The sequence below is a fragment of the Mastigoproctus giganteus genome, chromosome 4 (assembly GCF_048544385.1).
Source record: "Mastigoproctus giganteus isolate SK-2022 chromosome 4, ASM4854438v1, whole genome shotgun sequence".
NCBI lineage: Eukaryota > Metazoa > Arthropoda > Arachnida > Uropygi > Thelyphonidae > Mastigoproctus > Mastigoproctus giganteus.
Genome location: NC_143578.1, coordinates 230,692,671 through 230,715,375, shown reverse-complemented (window position 1 = coordinate 230,715,375; position 22,705 = coordinate 230,692,671). Strand labels below are relative to the sequence as shown.

General features: G+C 36.5%; 1 protein-coding gene across 1 annotated transcript in view; it reads right to left on the bottom strand.

Moving 5' to 3' along the window:
• LOC150087474 (uncharacterized) overlaps positions 1-22,705 on the bottom strand; it is a 223,247-nt gene that overhangs the window by 19,099 nt on the left and 181,443 nt on the right. Inside the window, exons 14-15 of the mRNA XM_090372498.1 lie at positions 19,452-19,515; positions 11,935-12,052 (exon numbers count right to left, since the gene is read on the bottom strand). Of these exons, the coding sequence (XP_090228624.1) occupies positions 11,935-12,052; positions 19,452-19,515 (182 nt within the window). The remainder of the gene's footprint in view (positions 1-11,934; positions 12,053-19,451; positions 19,516-22,705) is intronic.

Sequence of the window (22,705 nt, the reverse complement as noted above, 5' to 3'; positions counted from 1 at the left end):
TGAGCCACCAAATATGGAGGATGCGGAAAGGTCAGGGAACGACCACCACACATCCCCGGAGCAATATGGCCTTAGTTGCTGATGCTCTTAAAAACCAAATAACAACAACAACCTTGTCTTTCACATGATATCTTCTAGCTCGGTGTTATTCCAATCTATGGCCCCGAATGTGTATGTTAGTACTGGAGCTGCATAGGTGTTTATGGCTTTAACTGTGTTCCCTTCGTTCAAATTTGCTTTCAGCAGGCTTCTGAGTCTCTGATGATATTTTTCAGTCAGGCAATTCTTGATTTCCTTGTGCTCTAACTGCTCAGCCTGCATCATCCCTAGGTATTTGTAGGTCTCTCCTTCTGTCATAGCTTCGATCTCTTTACCAGTCAGCAGCTGGTAGTTTTGCCCAACTAATTTTCTCTGGTGCAGTCTGTGGGTCTTGCATTTTTCTAGACCAAATTCCATCCTGATGTCCTTGCTGAATTCTTTGGTGATCCAGAGTAGTTGCTGGAGATGCTTCTCTGTTGCCACGTAGAGCCTGATGTCATCCGTGTACATCAGGTGGGTGCCGACCGGGCTAGCTGGGTGGGTAAAGTGCCTGCCTGGCAACCCAAAGGTCGCGGGTTCGATTTCCGTCTCGGGCTTGGATCAAAGTACTGCAAAAACCTTGGGAGGTGCATTATGGCCACAGAAGCCTATGCGCCAACAACTACCAAAAAAAAAAAAAAAAAAACATCAGGTGGGTGAGGGTGTACAGGTTCTTTCTTCCTTCTTTGAGGTTATATCCATACTTGCTGCCACTGAGCATGGTAGATAGCGGGTTGAGTGCTAGACAGAACCATAGTGAACTCAGAGCATCTCCCTGACAGATTCCTCTTCTAATGGGGATTGGCCTGGTTGTGATGTTCTCAACCTTAATGGTGGTACTCCATTTCACCATTGTTGCTCCTAGAAAGTTTGTCACTTTGTTTAATATTATTAGTATGAAGGAAGGAAGCCTGAGGCTTATGCTTCATCAGCCAAAAAAAAAATTCCCAAGTTACCCTGAGAGAGAGAGAGAGAGAGAGAGAGAGAGAGTGTCAAATAAGGAAATCACCAAGAAAAGAAGAATGATGACATCCAGCTCAGGACCCTGGGTGTGCCAAGCCCATACTCACCAGATGTAAGCCCCTGGGATTAATTGAATATGTGAAATGAGAAGGCAAATACAACTTACTAAAAGTAGACCACTACATGTCAAAAACTAACAGGATTTATATGTATAATTAATTATAAAACTCTGCAACATTTCAAAAAAGAAACTCTGCCTCCCCCTTCTTCCAATGATAAACTATAGTAGTACTGGTCACAGAACTATAAATTGCCAAATTCTGATTCTCCATCTACCATTGCTGTAGTTAATTGCTGGAAAGAGCAAAAGGGAAATTTTCCTTCCAATTGTCGGAGTAATGCAATTAATTATATAGAATGAATTGATCTTTTAGTTTTCAATATGTGGTTAGTAGTGTCTTTTAAGTTCTATTTGTTATTATTATACCTACCAAATCAAATAATCAAAATGAGAAGACTCAAGTACTTTTTACTGATATGAAGACTACAATAACAATTTGGTTAATTTCCCCAGAGAAGAATGAAGAATAACAGCAAGAGTTGCAATTTCAAGGAGTACTACATGGCCTTCATTAACTGGGAACATGGCATGAGGTGGATAAATTATGGAATAATTTTAAATTCCAAATGAATACATGCCATTTAGAAAATATAGCAAAAGAAGCATTTTAAAAGCGTCATTTCCTTCACTGGTTATTTCCATTAAGAGATAACCAATTTAATACATTGTTACACCATGATTATTACCTTTCTTAATAGCACCATGTTCTGGAAATTCTGCCAGTCTCTTGTTGACATACACTACTCACATGAACAAGAGACTGGTAATATGCCTCTCAGTAATCAGAAAATGCAGGAAAGAAAGGGAATGAAATGATGTCTTCAGGAAGCAATTGACCCCTAATTGGCCAATCAGAGGAACCCAGTAACCCCACCCTATCCTCTACAGATTCTCTCATAGGAGAAGGTGCGATATATACAAAAACACTTTAGGTGCAGGATAGTATATGCTGGCAAGAGAGGGAGGTTATTTGAAACTAGAATTGCCAAACAATGTAAACATATAGAAAACGGAAATACCAGGAAATTGGAAGTAATAGCTGAACATGCTTACAAATGTTCCCATGCTTTTAATGTAAAAAAAAAATCCATTCAAAATAATCAGGTATCAAAAGAATGGTTAAAGCAACTTATGCATATAAGATGGTTGGTTGGTTATTTGTTGTTTAATGGTGCATTGGCAGCTAAGGCCATAATGCACCAAGATGAAGAAAGAAACATCAATAAATATATTTAGTAACTTCTAAACAGGTTACCACATCAAAGGAACTAAATATATATCAAAGTATATAAAAAAATAAATTTAAATATGTACATATAAATTAATAGACTGTAAAAAGTTAAAAATGTTAGACATATTGTCTCTGCCAGCTAAAATCTGGCTGAGTGTAAAGGGTTCAGCCAGATTAATAAAATGCATAAAACACAAACATTGTGCTTCAGTAAAAACAGTGCACTCCATTTAACTATGAATAATGATTAAAATAGTTTTACAGTTCCCATGCATAAGTAGGTCATCTGCCCTCTGCAGAAAAGTGTGTCAGATGACCGTGACCTATGCAAAGCCAAGCAAGAACAACTTCCTCTTTTCAGACCCTGCAGAGACTGGATTTCCACTGCTTATTTAAGTGCTTAATCTGCTTTAAGACTGTCCACTAGGAATATAGTTTATTATGTATTGTTTGCCTATAGTCTGTACAAGGGACTGACAGGTAACAGTAATTCAAGGGAATTGCTGATTTCACAGCATTATCAGCTAGATCATTTCTTCAATGTGGCTTAGGATCCAGCAGAAATGGATGTCAAATTCAGATTCAAAAAGGAAATAAAGAATTCATCTACTGAATTCAGGACAAGGCTGAATGAGGATTATGGCACAATGTTGATAAAGCCTGCAACACACTTGATGAATTAGTGTATACCATATATCTTTTATTATTGCTAACTTTTATATGATTCAAGGCTAGTTCTACTCCATGCAACTCATGCAATAACAGTACATATGCTACTTTCTCATGGAATCTGGATAGATGTTATTTTATGTGGAAAGACAGCAGCTGAAAGGCAGCAACATATGATTCTGACTTAGAGCCATCTGTGTACATGGTAGAAAGTCAGAACATTTCACTCAATGTGCTGCAAAGAGTTGCTGGTAGAGAGCCAGTGGTGTGGCAGCCTTCTCCCAAATCTTGAGGGCAAAGTCACAAGCTGGAAGATGGGCAAGCCAGGGTGGAAGGAATTGTCTTGGTAACTGTCAACATTGACAGTTACCATGCTTAGTTCACCTAAATAGCTCTTGGATTCAAATTCCTAAAGTCTGACAAGTGTTCTAGAGATTTTCCCCGCCATGGCTTGAAGATTTTTTTTTTTTTTTTTTTGATTTGGTAGTTGTTGGCGCATCGGCTTCTGTGGCCATATTGCACCTCCCAAGGTTTTTGCAGTACTTTGATCCAAGCCCGAGGCGGGAATCGAACCCGCGACCTTTGGGTTGCCGGGTAGGTACTTTACCCACTAGGCTAGCCCGGTTGGCTGGCTTGAAGACTTATGGTCACGATGATCAGGCAGGAATTTTAACTTGAAACATATGCAAGGACAACTACTTATGTTTAAGAGAAAGAAGTGGCTCATTTGCTTCAATATAAAGCCTTTGGATAGAAGATGCATGGAATTCTCTGGGAGCAGTCCAGACAGCCTGAGGGTGGACTGGATCCAGCCACTAAAGTGCACTATCTCCAGCAGGAGCATAAACCTGGGAACTGTAATCAAATTTAGAATGGAAAAGAGATTCGTAGAGCCAAAGTAGGATACAGCAATCTGCACTCCCATGAAGTTGACAAAAGGGCATGAAGGATATTAAGCCCTTTAGCACACTTTTCCCTTAGCTGACCAATATGTTGTAGAAATGTCAGTTTTCTGTCAAAAATAGGTCCTGGAAATTTGGCTTCTGCTACCACTGGGACATTGTTTTACCCAAGCCTTACTTCTTGGTCAGGATGAAGATAAGTTTTGTGACAAAAGTATATATAAACAAAAGACAAAACTTCATACTTAGTGTGTGTGTACTGATAAAATTTTATGTAAAAAAAAAAAGTGTTTTCTTATAGACTTTTACTCTAAAGGGTATTATAATGGATCCACAGTCTGGGACATCAGGACTGAAAAGGAATGGGGATGGACAATATGTTGAAGCTGATAACATTGAATCAGCTCTTTATAATATGTCATGTAATACTGAAATAGAATTCTATTCAAGTGATGCAGATTCTGAATCTCATTCAAATGCATCTGTTGATGTTAGAACATTATTTGCAGTGATGATTCTTCAGAGATGAAATCCATTTACTAAAAAGCAGTGCCATTTGTTCTAGGGCCCCAAGAAAAGTGCTTAAAGCCACATATAAAGGACCCTCGCAAATATAAAAGGCAGCAAAAATGTTAACAAACTCCCCAAATTATCTATCAAAATCAATCCCTCTCCACCATAAAACTTTGAAAGTCTAGGAACTGTTCTTATAACCCACAAGAATCCATGTGACCTATACATAAATGAATGTTTCACACATCTGACCATTACTCAAAAAGAAAATGCCAGACTGACACCAAAATGATAAAATGACACCAAATTTTGAGTATATTTTTGTTAGTGCTTGGGAAGGTTTCAGGATCAATTTCTGATTTGATAGTACCCAGTCCCTGTCCCCCCCACAAAAAACATACATATTAGTTTTGAATATTCAGTCATTGCTTGATAAGAAAACACTGCATCAACACCAAATTTTTATCATGTTTTGTTGGTCTCTGTAGAGGATTTAGGTCTAATTCCAATTTCACAGCCCCCAGAATTCCCTCTCTTGAGAGTGGGAATGAGATTAGCTCGGTGTGGGTGAAGTTTTTATGGCTCCAGCTAATAGAGAAGTTTTTCTTAAATTTTACCATTTTATTGATTAAATTGGAATATTAATTTATTTTCTAGAAGTAGCTTTATATTCGTAGTTACGATACTTAGTTTATTTTGAATTTAGACAGAGATTTTGTGGGATATTACTTAGTATAAGTAAAACTTGTACCATTCTAAACTTGCTGCCATTGTGTAGTATCGATACAGCATAGCATTATGCATATCACGAACTTGATAGCTTAAGGCATAAGGTAAAACTAGATAACGTAATACGTAACACCGTAGTACGATTTTGTTAGCTTAGTATTGGCAATTAATCAATTAAATTTATAACTCCTTTTCATTTTTATTGTTAATTAAATTGTATTTAAACGAAAATCATGCCCCAGACTAGAGCAGCAAAGCAACTTGCGTGAAGTAGCAAAAGTGCTATGATTTGCGGGAGAACCGAAGGGAATGATTCGCCAACACATCACAGTCTAAAAAAATGTGCAAAATGTGACTTGTTTGCAGATGTCTCTCGAACAGCACATAATCTAACCATGGAGAATGTCTTTGTGTGTGCTAGGTGCAGAGAATATGAAGAAATTAGGTGCTAACTCAGCATTCTGATAGACATCTATGAGAACTTGAACAGTCGGGAGGATACCCTCCAAGGAATTAAAATGGGGGCCCATCAAGCTCTCAGCTTCCCAAATCAACACAGCGGCACCCTTCAGGGCAGGATGTGCTGGTACCACAGGAGCTAGTTATTGTTAGTGACTCAATTGTCAGAGAAACAACTACAGTTGTTGTTATTTGGTTTTTAGGAGCATTAGCAACGAAGGCCATATTGCTCCGGGAATATGCGGTGGTCATTCCCTGACCTTTCCTAATCCTCCGTATTTGGTGGTGACGGGCTCGAACCCCGGTCTAATAAAGAAGCGTGTGCTACGCACTGCTGCTCCTTCCCACCTGGCTACAGAGACGCCCCGTCAGAGAAACGGGAAATATATTGTGCAAAAAGGATAGGTGGAATAGGACAAGGGTATGTCTGCCAGGGGCAAAAGTTGATGACGTTATAGAGCAGATATCATCTTTTAAGGGCACAAAAGGTGATGTCGTGATATCACATTAAGTGTAGAAGATCTGCAGATTTACTAAGCAAGTACAGGCCAATGTTGAAAAAAAGTCACAAAGGGTTAAATTTGAAACTGCCTGCAATCCTGCCCAGACACGATAGGAGAGAGTGTATGATGAGAGCCTTGTCAATCAATTCAGCCCTAGAGAGATTGTGCAGGACTCATGGGGTAAAACTTTTCTCAGTGTGGTCTGTGCTTGTTAACAGAAGAGACTGCTTCTACAGTGATGAGATACACTTAAACAGAAGGGGTGCAAGAATATTTGCTGATGCTATCGAGGCAATGTTAGGTGGCTCAGAATACTGCTAGAATGAGGGATTCACAGACTAATAGATTAACAGTAGCCACAGGCAGAGGTGGAAATGATTCTTGCACTGCTTCTATTGGAATGAGCAGCAGCCCAGATAGCCAGTTGCTAGGGATTTAAGGAACTGCTGGGCATCATGAAATAACTAAATACATGGGCTGTGTTAGAGTAACCAAAAGAAGAACAGGTGCATGTATACTTGCATGTACACCAATGCTAGGAGTATAGTAAATAAATTTGATGAATTTAAAGTGCTGGTTGAAACATCCAAAATGAATATTGTTGGGATATCAGAGATGTGGTGCCACTCAGATATAAGGGATGCAGAATTGGAATTTGGGGAGTACAATGTGTACAGAAAGGATAGACAGGATATGAAGGGAGGAGGGGTTATGCTGTTAGTTAAGAAACACATAAAATCAAAGAAGTGCATCCAGTTGATATATATGGAGAATGCAATGATGAGTCAGTGTGGTGTGACATAAGCACTGGGACAGCAAAAATGAGGGTAGGAGTTTGTGTAGGCCTAATGACTCTGCTGAGTACAATGAACAATTATACAGAGAAACAGAGTGGGTCAGTAAATCAGAGTGTCTTATAATGTGGTATTTTAACTTCCCAGATATAGACTGGAACTTGTGGATTGGTCACTTGCATGCTAGCAAGGCTTTTGTGGATTTATTGGATGATTGTTTTCTACAGCAGCAGCATGTTAGAGAGGCAATAAGAGAGAGTAATACTCGTGATCTGATTATCAGCAGTGATTATTCAAGCATTAAGAATTTAAAGATAAAGGAACCACTAGGTGGCAGTGATCACAGTGTATTGATGTGGGATTTATTTAAAGATGTAACTACCATCAGGGGTAAAGTGAAGTGTTTTTTGCTTTTGTAAAGGTGATCTCAGAGATTTTTTAGGTTCTATAGAGTGGAACCAACTGATGATGTTATCAACAGCAAATTCTAAATTCAGCATTCAAGTAAATAATTTTGGAACCTACTAGGCTTTTTGTTCCAACTAAGAAATACTGCTCTAGGTTTAGGTCCAAATGGATGTCAGATGAACTAATGAGACTGTGTGTGTGTGTGTGTGTGTGTGTGTGTGTGTGTGTGTGTGTGTGTGTGTGTGTGTGTGTGTGTGTGTGTGTGTGTGTGTGTGTGTGTGTGTGTGTTATGGAAGTTTAATGGTGCATAAGCTTCTGGGGCTATGGGATACCTGAAAGACAGTTTACCATGGCAGCATACAGATGGTATGCCTTAATGAGACTTGTGGCAGAGAAGAAAAATGTATGGGATGCACATAAATTGTCAGGCGACACAGAAGCCTATGTTAGATACAAGCTAGTCTGTAATCAAATGACAAAGGAGGTTAGGCAAGCGAAGGTAGATTATGAAAAATCTTTGGCAAAGGTTGCAAAGAATAACAGCAAAGACTTCTTTACTTATATAAACTCTAAAAGGAAGAGGATGAATCAGATTGTCCCACTTGATATCAATGTATTGACTGTAGATTATCATTCTCAGGTGACTGCCAAACCAAATGAGTATTTTGCATCTACATTAACATATGAGGAGTTATTCAAGGAAGTGAAGGCCAGATGTTTATCAAACTCTAACAGAGAGGTAAATGATTCTGTAATAACTGAGACCAAAGTGGAGAAGAAATTGTTGAAGTTAAACATAAGAAAGGCACCTGGGGTAGATGGGATCGATCCAGTTATATTAAAGGAGGTGGCAAAGGAAGTAAGCAAACCCTTAGCCATAATGATGAGAGCATCCTTGTACTTGGGAGAAGTCCCCACAGACTAGAGATGTGCAAATGTGTCTCCAATTCACAAAGGGGGATCAAAGGGTGACATGAGTAATTACAGACCTGTTAGTTTGACTTCTGTTCCAGAAAAAATACTGGAGTTACTGGTTTGAACAAGCATTGCAGGATCATCTAGGCAAGACAGCAGTAATAATTCAGACACAACATGGGTTTATCAAGTGGAAGACTTGTCTGACCAATTTGATTGTATACTATGATGTGGTCACAAAGATTGTATACTATGATGTGGTCACAAAGATTGTATACTATGATGTGGTCACAAAGATTGTATACTATGATGTGGTCACAAAGATTGTATACTATGATGTGGCCACAACTGGATGGAAAAAATCATTTTGATATCATATACTCGGATTTCAGGAAAGCTTTTGATACTGTTGCACATGCAAGACTACTGTATAAATTGGAGCAGTATGGCATTAAGGGCAAGTTGCTACAATGGATAAAAGGATGGTCGAATGGGAGAAGACAGAAAGTGGTAATCAATGGATACTGCTTCATGGACTAATGTTATTAGTCGTGTCCCTCAGGATTCGGTGTTGGGCCTATTGTTGTTTTGCATATTTATCAATGATATTGATGAAGGTATATCAAGCTTAATGTCAAAATTTTAAAGATGATACAAAGGTTGGCAGGATTGTTAATAACAGTAATGACAGTATGCTGCTGCAACAGGATCTGGAAAAGTTGGGTAGATGGGCAGAGAAGTGACAACTGAAGTTTAACATTGACAAATGCAAAGTCACGCTTTTGGGAGCAGTAATCCCAGAGAAATGTACCAACTGGGTGGTGTTACACTCAGGGTAGTGGAGAATGAAAGAGACCTGGCAATTGTGCAGTCAGATATAAAGTTTTCTGAGCAGTGCAGACAGGCTGCTAGAGTAGGTTATGGGATCTTGTCAATGATATGCAGGAATTTTGCAAGCAGGGATAAGGAGGTGATTATCTCCTTGTATAATGCAATGATCAGGCCATACCTTGAGTACTGTATACATGTCTGGAGGCCTCATATAAGGAAGGATGTAGAGTTGCTAGAAAGATTACAGAAAAGGGCAACAAGATTGGTGAAGGGAACAAAGGGGTGCAGCTTCTGGAGACTTGGCAGCTGCGAGGCAATCTGACTGAGGTGTATAAGGCCTTGAATGGATTGAGCAGGCTCAATAATGATGGGATTCTTCCTCTTGCTCAGATTACAAACCTGAGGGGACATAGATTCAAACTGAGGAAAGACAGTTGTAGAATAGATGTGTGGAAGCTTGCCTTTAGCCAGTGGGTAGTTGATTGGTGGAACAAACTTCCATCTGTTGTGGAAGTTGATAGCTTAAATAAAATCAAAGCAGAACTAGACAAACATTTGGAATGAATGGATCAGTGAAATGGAATGGGAAGGAGCTTGTTTTTTTTTTTTTTTTGGGCTGATCCTGTATAAGCTTGCTTTCTTGCATCATGTGCCTCTACTAATGCTAATGCTAAAGACATTGTGATAAATATATGAAACAGAAACTATGATCCTTAGCTGAGTAGTCAAGCACAAAAATGCAATATTAGAACATGTTTGAGTTAACTGTGGTTCAAGAGCATGTGACTGCTAAAAATGTTGTTAACAGTTGTGTTCATTGTCAGGATGATTAGTTGTAAAAGTCTCTGGCCTAGTGGGCATGATAGAGTATAAACAAAACTTTTTTTGTTCAAAAAATTTTAGTACCTGTTTAGAATATTTCTCTGGACCTTTGTGCCATATATTATGCTAAATGTTTACCTGTTCTCCCCCCCCCACCAACTACAAAGGGTACTGCTATACAAATCTAACTTCAGAGCTATCTGTCACCAGAACATCACATGATAATCAAATGCATCTGAAATGCAATGCAACGGATTACCCAACTTGCTTTTTTAGGTGTGTTTGTATATATGTATAGAACATCTACTGTTTTGATTATATCTATTTACATGTGGCAAATTGGCTCTGAGTGGACAGATATTGATGAAATTTGATATTTGGGTCTTTTAGAAAGATTTATCAAGACATCCAAATTCTCAAGAGAGTTGAATAGCAATAGAAATTTGTCTCCCCTTCCCCATAAAATTTCTGTATATAAATTGAAGTGTGTTTCAGAATGGAGAGCTTTGCTTTACAAGGAAAAATCAGATTGACACTAAGTGTTCAGAATATGCTCATAATAGTCCTCAGAAAGTTTTAGGATTGATTTTGATTCAATAACTTCCACCAGTTTCTCAACCCTGTAGAATCTATATTAGTTTTGGATGTGGAGCTTTATTCAAGAGGGAAAATTCAAGCCAACATTAAACTTTCAGCATATGTTTCACAGGAATCTTTTAGGACTAATTACGATTCCACAACCTCAATTCCCCCTCACAAATAAATGTTGCAATAAATTTGAAAGAGCTGCTCCAATCCTTTTGAAGACTTCAGAACTTTTTAGAATATTCTTATGGACCTTTACACCAAATTTCACATTGACTGGCTAACAGGATCTCCAATCTTTTTGGCTAGAGAGCCAAACCAGATAAAATTCTGAAGGCTGCAGATGACATGGATTCTCATGGGCAATGGGCAAAAAACAGTTCCTAACCATTAATTATGCATTTTTTAAAACAGGACAATTTTGTTCATCAATATTTATGTTTATAATTCAATTTTTTACATAAAATAATTAAATATGGAAATCAAATACTATTATTAAATGACACTAAGGGCATTTTTATTACATGACTGTAAAAATATTAAATATTGAGGGAGATACATAAAGCATAACAAAGCAGCATAGAATAATCAAATATTAATAAAAGCTGTGAAGCTGTATTTCATCACAGCTAGTTTAACTTGGGGGGGGGCAGCATAACATTTAGAGCTGTCCACATAGCCATGATCAATGAAATCAAGACATTACTAATCATTGTCCATCGCTGTGTTGAGCACAAAAAAAAAAAAAAAAAGTACAAGAAGCAACTACCTTTTTTGTTACATAGTGCAATCAATAAAGGCTTTTATTTAATCAAATGAAGCTGCTTCAGGCATACCAGACTTTTCTTGCTATGACAATTATGATAATTGTTGATTCTCTTGTAAATCAAGAGAATCAACAATTCAAGATGGAACAGTACAAGATTTAAGATATAACACTATTCAAGTCACTACAGAAGACTGCAATAATTACGTATGGAAGAAGAAAGAAGAAGAAAAATCATGGGAAGTAGATAGTATTACTGAAGTAACAGTGAAATGAATGTTAATCATTGTTCGTGATACCAACACTGCCAAAGATTTGTCACAGATTTGTTGTAAATATTAACATGGCCTTTTTCAGGGCAAACAAAATCAGGAAAGTGATTAGAACAATGCTTATTATAAAACTCTAACTAATATAATAAAATAATATTAAATAATTATTAACAGCCAGAAATAATTACAAACAAATGATAATTTCATGTTTCTCTGTGGCCCAAGTGTATAGGGAGGAAGAGATCAAGCATCTGGTCCCTCTTTAGCTTTGAGAATGTTACTGTATTAAACTGAGTACATTACTTACTATAATAGTAGTACAAGTCAAGGAAACAAAAATGTTCTTCTTAGTGCAAATTATCAATATACTCACAAGCATTTTTCAGTATATGACAAGCATGCTTTGGCACACTTCTCAACATCTGAACTACTGTCTATTTTCTTTTCATATATTGCAGGGGTTGATTCTTTCTTTCCTTCTGAAAATCCAGCTTAAAAAAAAAAAAAAGTTCTTAATGTAAAGATAAATTTTTTGTAATGTAATGAAAAACTCAAACTGAAACAAATTAAATTATACCACCTATACACATAATTAAATTTCCATTTCCTTAAGAAAAACAAAAATGCTCTTTAGAAGAAAAAGTTAACAGAAATTTTAATTGGTTAAATATATTGGTAATATATTTTATGAATTCCATGTGAACCTCTGGACTCTATGAATGACAGGAAAATACTAATAATAAGTCATACTGAATTTTTGTTTGAATAAAGCATAAAATTTGGTTGTATGCTATAAAGGCATTGCAAATGATGGTTATGCACATTTGGTTGAAACTTGATGAGGGCTGTTACAAATGCTCTGAAGTAATAGCTAGGATTATACTAAGTTTAGTATTTTCTTGGTTCAAAAAATTGCAAACTATTGCTTAGTTTGAATTTTTATTCAAGATCAAAATTTATACTTTATCCTTTCACAAGTGAGTTTCTGAACAGTAAATTTATGCCACCTGGAAAGAGTTTTTCAAGGAATTCTGAAGTTTGTATTTAAAAAACTAAACTAAAGTAAACTAAACCTAAACTTAAACATTATGTATATAAATTCTTTTAAATATTATTTTTTCCTATTCTGCCTTTATATTTGAACAGCAGAGTGACATTATTGTTAAAATTAAAATCTCTTAAAAAACTGCTATTTTTTTTTTTGCAGTAATAGCAGTAATTAGTATTAGTAGAGGCATATGATGCAAGAAAGCAAGCTTATATAGCATCAGTCAAAAAAAAAAAAACTTTCCATTAATTCCAAATATTTGTCTAGTTCTGCCTTCAATTTATTTAAGCCATTAACTTCTACAACAGATGGAAGTTTGGTCCAGCAATCAGCCACCTGCTGGCTAAAGGCAAACTTCTGCACATTTCACTATTCTACAACTGTCTTTCCTGAATTTGAATTTATGTCCCCTCGGGTGACTAATCTGGGCAAGAGGAAGAATCTGATCAGCACTGAGCTTTCTCAAACCATTCATGGCCTTATATACATCTCGATCAAATCACCTCACAGGTGCCTAGTCTCCAGACACTGCAATTTGCAGAACTTAAGTCTTTCTTTATAAGAGCAACCCTTTGTTCCATCCACCAATCTCATTTCCCTTCTCTGTACTCGTTCGAGCAGCTCTACATCCTTCCTAAAATGAGGTGTGGTCTGACCATTGCCTTATACAAGTGGATAATCACCTCCTGATCTCTGATAGAAAAATTCTTGTATATCATTGACAAGACACCATGACTTGCAAACTGTCTGCACTGCTCAGAAAACTTCATATCCAACTGCGCAATAACCCCCCAGCTCTCTTAGTACCACACAGTTGATATGTTACTGTGGGTTTACTGCTTCCGATATGCAGTACTTTAAATTTGACAATGTTAAACTTCAGTTGCCACCTCTCAGCTCATCTGCTCAACCTTCCTAGATCCTGTTGCAGTAGCGTACTGTCATTAGTGTCATTAACAACCCTGCCAACCTTCGTATAGTCTGCAAACTTGGACATTAAGCCTGATATACCATCATCAATATCATTGATAAATACAGAAGCCAACAATGGGCCCATTGTTGGCTTCTGTATTTATCAGTGTCCATTGATTATCACTCTCTCTGTCTTCTCTCACTCAACCATCCCTTTATCCATAGCAGCAACTTGCTTTTAATGCCATACTGCTCCAACTTGTAAAGTAGTTTTCCATGTGCAACAGTATCAAAAGCTTTCCTGAAATCCAAGTATATGATATCAAAATTATTTTTTGCATCCAGCTCCTTTGTGACCTCATTGTAGTATCCAATCAGATTGGTCAGACAAGGTTTCCCCTTAACAAACCCATGCTGTGTCTTAAGTATAACTGCAGTCTTGTCTAGATGATCCTGTAGTGCTTCTTTGACCAGTGCCTCCATTAATTTCCCTGGAACAGAAGTGAAACTAACAGGTCTGTAATTACTTGTGTCACCTTTGATTCCCCTTTGTGAATTGGGGTCACGTTTGCACATCTCCAGTCCATGGGAAGGACTGGAGATGAGCAAAAACTGATATTTATATATCAGTTGCTGAAACTGATATTTATATATCAGATAATATATATATATAAATGAGAGTATATTAAGAGGGAAGCTTGGATTCCCCTGAGTCCAAGCTTCCCTCTTAATATACTTTCAGCAACTTTCAGTTGAATTTTGAGAATTTCTTCAGTTTTGGCTTGTATAAGCCCATATTATCTGGAATCTTGTTTAAAGTTTGCATCCTTCTATGCCAATTTTTAAAACTATTGTAAATATAAAAACTATTGTAAATTTTAAAACTATTGTAAATATAAAAACTATTATAAATTTTAAAACTATTGTAGAAATAGAAACAAATTCGATAGTTGCCATCCTTTTAGAGTTTCAAGATAATCTGTACATATATAGATGTAATTTGTTGATAGTGAGTCAAAACGACTTCAAAATGAATATATACAGGTTCATGCTTCTTCAAGCTTACACAAAAAAAATAAATAATAAATAAATATATATATATAAGTACATTCATACTTGTACAAATGTTAATTACACTTAAAACAATTAATTTACACAGTTAAAATATTATATCAGATGCTCTGGGATAACCACAACCTTACCAAGAGCAAAATTTATATCAGACAAGCTAGTTTCACTTTATAAATTTTAATTTATACATTTTAATATATATATTTTTTAATATATTTTGCATGGTAATTGATACAGTGTCTTGTCGTTTTTAAGTAATAATTTATATAGTATTTTGTAAATTAGTAATTATAGCTGCTATAACTCAGAGTAGACATATGAGCAATTCTCTGACAGGCATTATTACTTATACAGGCTGTATTATGTAATGCAAGCTCATTTGCAGCTATTTACAGTATGCGTGATGGTTTATTTTTTTATACCAGATGCAGGAGGGTATGATGATCTGAAATTATAACTTGGACTTGGTATATTAACAGACAAGATTGGATTGCTGAGAAAACAGCATGATAACTAGAGCAGTTCTGCATGATTAACTTCAGCATGATTAACTAGAGCTTGCCAATTCCCTAGATAATACTAGGGAATTGGCAAGGACTCAAGTGTCAATAAGGATGTAGAGCTGCTGGAACAAAGTACAGAGAAGGGCAACAAGATTGGTAAATGGAACAAAGGGCTGCTGTTACCAAGAAAGGCTTAAGTTCTGCAAATTGCAGCATCTGGAGATTAGGCACCTGCAAGGTGATCTGATTGAGGTGTATAAGCCTTGAATGGTTTGAGCAAGCTCAATGCTGATGGGATTCTTCCTCTTGCTCAGATTACTCACCTGACGGGACATAAATTCAAATTGAGGAAAGACAATTGTAGACTAGATGTGCAGAAATTTGCCTTTAGCCAGCAGGTGGTTAATAGTTGGAACCAACTTCCATCTGTCGTAGTGGAGGTCGACAACTTAAATAAGTTTAAGGCAGAACAATACAAGCATTTGGAGTGAATGAATTGGTGAAATGGGAAGGTATTTTTTTTTTTTTTTTTTATTTGGCTGATGCTATATAAGCTTGCTTTCTTGTATCATATGCCTCTACTACCTAATGCTAATATCTATGCCTGGAGTAACAACTGATTGTATAGTTCACCAGTTGTCAATTCTCAAAAGAACCAATAGGGTTTTGGTTATACATGACTAAATGCACATACATACTGTGAATATTTGGTTGAAAGTATAAAGAAATGCTGAAAAAATATCTTAGGAAAAAAAGTGTACTGTGACAGCAGTCCTGTCCAGTCACAATAGGAGTGATTTTATGTGCAAGTCCTGTTAATTGAGGGGCTCTGCAAGGCTTTTGAGGGGGAGAATTCTTAACAGGATGATCTGTCCTAGTTGGTATAAGAACTTAGTTGGCAGGAATGAAATAGATTTAAATAGGGAATGCAGAAGAGGATCTTTCCAATGTCATTGAAGAGTCGTTAAGGATTCAGGGAAAGAGGTAATTGGAATGGGAAAACGAAATTTATTAATAGCACAGGTTAAGATCATACTTGCACTCTCCTTGAAAGTTTAAGCAAGACTTATAGCGTCCAAAAGTGAACCATGGCCACAAAGGTCTGTGGATTTTGTAATTATATGAAAGAATGTGACAAAACCAATACATGACAGGATAGTAATAGCACATGCATCAAGCAAATACAATTTTAAGCTGTTTATACAGTAAGGTCAGGAGTATTGTCAATAAAAATGGATGAATTTGAGCTATTGATGTTACAAGAATTGAAAGTGGTGAGTGACAGTGTCCTAAAATGAACATGAAAAAAGGGATTTTGGTAGCCAAGGAAAAATTATTTAAATTTCATCAAACGTTTAATTTCAAGATAGGCGATTACTCTGAACTAAGGAAGTTCTTGGACTCTCCATCAACTGGAATGAAAATATATTAGTATTTGGCAAATGATGCGAGGAAGCAAATTTATACAGTATCATCCAAAAAAAAAAAACCAATACTTTGCATTTCACCTGTCCATCCCCTCTAAGAGCTTATTAGTTCTTCCTTTAATTTATTCAAACACCTCATTATCCCTTCTGACAAAATTCTTGTGCATCAGTGACAAAACCCCATCATTTCTGAAAGTCAAACTTCAATTTCTACTTCTCAGCCCATCTTCCTAACTAGATCTTGTTGCATACCCTAATTACTGTTGTAAACCACTCTGGAAACCTTTGCATCATCTGCAAACTTAGACATTAAGTCTAATATGCTCTCATCATTATCATTAATAAATACAGAAAAACAACAATGGGCCCAGAACTAAATCCTGGGGAACTCCACTATAACTGTAGTCCAGCCAAGAAGAGCAGAGCCCGTTGATAACCACTCTTTGTTTTCTTCAACTCACCCTTTATCCACAGCAGTAACTTACCCCTATTGCCATACTGCTCCAATTTGTACCAGTAGTCTTTTATGTGGAAGAGTGTCAAAAGCTTTTCTGAAATCAAATAATATGTTGTCAAAATTATTTTTCGCATCCAGTTCCTTTGTTTCAGAATCATGGCATCCAATCAGATTGGTAAGACAAGATCGCTGTTTAACTAATTTTTTTGAATGATACAAATGAGGGAATAAAGGATACTATGAAGAAATTGGAAAGTGATATGAACACTGGAGAATGGTTAATAATGGAGGTCAGGCTGAGCTGAATGACATTAACAGCTTCACAGGTGGTTAAAGAAATGATAATTATATTTTAATCCTGTCAAGTATAAGGTTCTCCATTTGGAAAATAACTCTAGAATAAATTTATATACTAGGTGGGGAAGAGATGAAGGGTATAAATATTATGATACACACAGTAAATTTTTTTTTTATTAAGCAATATAAGTAGGTGGCCAGGATAGCTTGCAGTATCTTATCAATGATTTACCATATCATTAAATCTTATCATTGATCACCCTACCAGGTTGGCAGGGTGATAAACAAAAGTAATCAGGGTATGCTACTGCAACAAGGTCTAGAAAAATTAGGCAGATGGACTGGGAAGTGGCAAATGAAGTGAAACATTGAGAAATGCAAGGTGTCATGTTAATCCGAAAGAAAGTGTGGAGGTTGACTCACTACCACACTGAAGACATGGAGAACAAAAACGACCTGATGATAATTTTGCAGTCATGCACAAAGTTTTCTGAACAATGCAGTTGGGTTTGGAGTTCTCTGCACAGTGCAGACAGGCTGTTAGGACAGCTCATGGGGTTTTGCCAATGATAGAGAGGAATTTTTCCAGCAGTGTTAAAGAGGGATTAATCCATTAGATATTTTGTAACTTGTGCAGAGAAAGGCAATGACATTAGTGAGGAGAACAAAAGGGTACTCTTACCAAAAGAAGGCTTCAGTTCTGCAAATTTCAGCTTCTGGAAACTGGGCACCTGCATCTAGGGGTTTAAGCCTTTTAATGGAGTCAGTAAGCTAAATGCTGATGGCATCCTTCCTTTTACCCAAACAATACTCATGAGGGTACATAAATTTAAACTGAGGAAGAATGGGTGTAGAATAGATGTGCAGAAATTTGCTTTTAGCTAGTGGGTAGTTAATCGTTGGAACACTTCCATCTGGTATAATGGAAGTGAGTAGTTTGAAGACAAATTATTAGAGAGTGACGTCGAAAATGTTTTTATATTTTTGTTTCCAAGAAAACAAGCTTTGTGTAAGCTTATTTTCTTGCATCATTTGTTACTACTAATATTAATATCAATATAAAGAAATGAAGGTTACTGTTCCATTATATTATTCATTTAAGTGGATCTATTGGAACTATTGTATTGGGCTGTAAAGGCAAGTTTTTTTTTTTAATTAATGAAGCAAAAGCCTTGTTTTCTTCTACCATTTGTTCCATACTAATACTAATTCAGTATTAGTATGGAACAAATACTGTTCCATACTAATACTGAATCTAAATAAAGAGAGCAAGCTTACTGAAAAAGTTTTTTCAGTAAACTCAGTCTTACTGAAAAAAATTGTATTTTCATCAGATGAGAATAATAAAGTGACATCTATATGAAGTCCCTTTGTTACAGATATTGTTGATTTTATGATAACATCAGTACCCTAGATCATATTGCACCAGTATATTATTATAATACTTGTATTTGCAGAAGTGTGTGTGTATGTTTGGAACAATTTGTATGCTGTGCGGTCAAAATATTAAGCATAATTCACAGTGGGAAGGACCCTACTGTGCCATCAGAGATAGACTATTTACAACCTGACTGAATAGGCCTTTCAGAAGTGATAGTAATGAAACCACTATACTATCACAGAGAATCCATATAAGAAGAAACTATAAAGATATGGTTATGGATTATTACAGAGTTTGGTTACTAGATATCTCAAAGAGGATCTGATTGAGGTGTATAAGGCACTGAAGTGGTGGGAGAGAACAAAATGAATTTTCACACTGAAATGGGACACAAAAAACAGAGAACCTAAAATATTGGGGAGAACAAATAGACTGGACCTCAAGAAGTTTATATTTGGTTAGCATGTTATCAACCACTGGAATAAACTTATCCCCTGGGTGGCTGAGCTTGTTAGTTTGATGAAAGTTAAGCGGAAGCTAGATCAGAACCTTCAGGTGGTGTGAATAGTATAATAAATAATAATATACAGCACATAATTTTTTTTTTTTTTGGTTAATGAGGCAAAAGCCTGGCTTCTTTCATCTTTTGATCCATACTAATGGTAATATTAAATGTACTGTTACCCCACTCTCTAAATTTATTTTGAGAACCTACTAACTGCCATATTTTTGAACAAAAATTCCATTACTAACAATGAAACTAAACAGCATCTTAACTGAATGAAGAAACCTACCTGCATAAGGAGGTCTATCTAAAATCATGGCAGTAACTCCTATTTCTGTTGAAGTATAATCAATCTAAGTATTGAGAGGGAAAAAAAAGGGATATATTCTTATTTATAATAAATATATCGATGAATTTTTTTAGCTGTAAAAAGATATTATATATTAGAAATAAAATGTATTATTAGAGAAAATTATTGCATTTATTTGAATTCAAGAATTTGATACTAACTTCAAAAAAATGTATGTGTGTGTGTGTAAGGACACACACATACAGGTGTGTGTGTGTGTGTGTGTGTGTGTGTGTGTGTGTGTGTGTGTGTGTGTGTGTGTGTGTGTGTGTGTGTGTGTGTGTGTGTGTGTGTGTGTGTAAACACATACATAATATATATATATACAGATGCATATATATATATATACACACATCTGTCTTTAGTATTCTCAGCTAAAACAAACAATGTTTATTTTCATGTCTTTACACTTTCAGACCTTCCAAAAATGGCACAAAAAAAAATTCCTAACGTATCACACTAATGCACCAGCATATAATTTGCATTATCAGAGAATTCATAATCAATATTTTTCTTTCAGAATCATTATATTTTTCTACATGCAGTATTTTTTGAGGCTTTCACAATATATTTATTTAAATACAAGATATAAACTGCAAAAAAAAAAAAAATGTTTAATTAAATAAAAGTGTTACTGGGTCACAGTTATCACAGCATACTAATGTGAAATTCAATTAAAGACATAACTACTGTCAAGTGTAAAGGAAAAGGCTTTTGTTTTCATAAGGGTGACTACAGTGGTCTCATACAGTTTTAAATTCTGTGCAGTGGGAGCAACTGATGATGTTGCCAACAGCAAATTCTAAATGGGGAAAGTAATTCAGGGGCTACTATGCTTTTCATACCGAATCATAGAAGCTACAATGCTTTTCATACCAAATCATAGAAGCTACTATGCTTTTCATACCAAAGAACTATTGTTCTTGAACAATATTGAACTATTGAGGCACATGACAGAGAAGAAAAGTGCATGAGATGCATATAAATTACCAGGTGATACAGAAACCTATGGTATATATAAATTAGTATGTTATCAAATCAAAAAGGAGGTTAGGCAAGCTAAGGCAGATTATGAGAAATCTCTGGGAAAGAATGCAGAGAAAAACAGCAAAGACTTCTATGCTTATATTAACAGTAAAAAGAAGGGGTTGAATCACATTAGATCATCACTTGATGTCAATGGGTTAACTGTTGATGACCCTGCTCAGGTTGCTGAAAAAATGAATGAATATTTTGAATCTACATTCACACATGAGAAATTCTTGATGGGTGAGGATGCCAGAAGCTTATCAAACGTTAACAAGGAGCTAAATGAATTTGTGATAACTGAAAGGAAAGTGGAAGAGAAATTGTTGAAGCAGAACATAAAAAAGGCATCTGAGCTGGATGGAATCTATCTAATTATATTAAGGGGGGAGGGGGGAAGAAAGAAGGTAAGTAAACCCTTAGCCATAATTATGAGAGCATCCTTGGATTCAGGGGAGGTCCCTATGGACTGGAGATGTGCAAAAGTATCCCCAATCCATAAAGGGGGATCAAAAGGTAATATGAGTAATTACAGACCTGTTAGTTTAATGTCTGGGGGGGGGAGATAATGGAGCCACTGGTTAAAGAAGTAATGCAGGACCACCTGGACAGGAATGCAATCATACTGCAGTCACAGCATGGATTTGTTAAGGGGCAGTCTTGTCTAACCTCCCTGATAGGTTACTATGATTCAGTGACCAAGGAACTAGATGCAAAAAATAATTTTCACACCATATACTTGAATTTCAAAAGGCTTTTTTGATACCATTAAACATAAAAGAGTGCTGTACAAACTGGCGCAATACGGCATTAAGGGCAAGTTACTGCTATGGATAAAGGGATGGTAAAGTGAAAGAAGACAAAGAGCGGTAATTAATAGACATTGCTCTTCATGGATTGATGTTATTAGTGTAGTCCCCCAGGGTTTGGTGTTGGGCCCATTGTTGTTTTCTATATTTATCATTAATAATGATATTGATGAAGGCATATCAGGCTTAATGTCCAAGTCTGCAAATGTTGACAGGCTCGCTAATGACAGTATATTACTGCAACAGTATCTAGAAATGTTAGGCAAATGGGCTGAGAAATGACAATTGAAGTTTAACATCAATAAATGTAAACTACTGCTTATGGGTAATCCCCAAGTAACTTTCAACCATGTGGTACTATACTCAGGGTAGTGGGAAATGAAAGACATCAGGATAACTGTGCAGTGCAGACATGCTGCCAGGACAGCTCATGGAGTTAGCATTAGTAAAGGCATATGATGCAAGAAAGCAAACTTATATAGCATCAGCCAAAAAAAAACACACACCCTCTTATTACTTCACTCATCCACCTGCTCCAAATGTTTGTCTGGCTCTGCCTTGAATCTATTTAAGCTATCAACTTCTACGACAGATGGAAGTTTGTTTCAGCAATCAACCACCTGCTGGCTAAAGGCAAACTTTCACACATCTATCCTACAACTGTCTTTCCTCAATTTGAATTTATGCCCTCTCAAGCAATTATTCTGAGCAAGAGGAAGAATCCCATCAGCATCGAGCATGCTCAACCCATTCAAGGCTTTATACACCTCAATCAGATCACCTCACGGGTGCCTAGTCTCCAGACACTGTAATTTGCAAAACTTAAGCCTTTCTTCATAAAAGCAACCCTTTGTAACGTTCACTAATCTTGTTGCCCTTCTCTATACTCATTCCAGCAGTTCTACATCCTTCTTAAAATGAGGCCTCCAGACCTATATACAGTACTCAAGGTGTGGCCTGACCATTGCCTTAATCAAGGAGATAATTACCTCCTTATCCCTGCTAGAAAAATTCCTGTATATCATTGACAAGGCACCATGAGCTACTCTTGCAGACCATCTGCACTGCTCAGAAAACTTCATATCTGCCTGCACAAATTACCCCCAGGTCCTTTTCATTCTCTACCACTGCCAGTGTAGTACCACACAGTTGATACGTTACTCTGGGGTTACTGCTTTCCATATGCAGTACATTACATTTGTCAATGTTAAACTTCAGTTGCCACCTCTCAGCCCATCTGCTCAACTTTTCTAGATCCTGCTGCAGCGCAGCACACTGTCACTAGTGTCATTAACAACCTTGCTGACCTTCATATTGTCTGCAAACTTGGAGTGAGAGTTTTGTCAATGATATACAGAA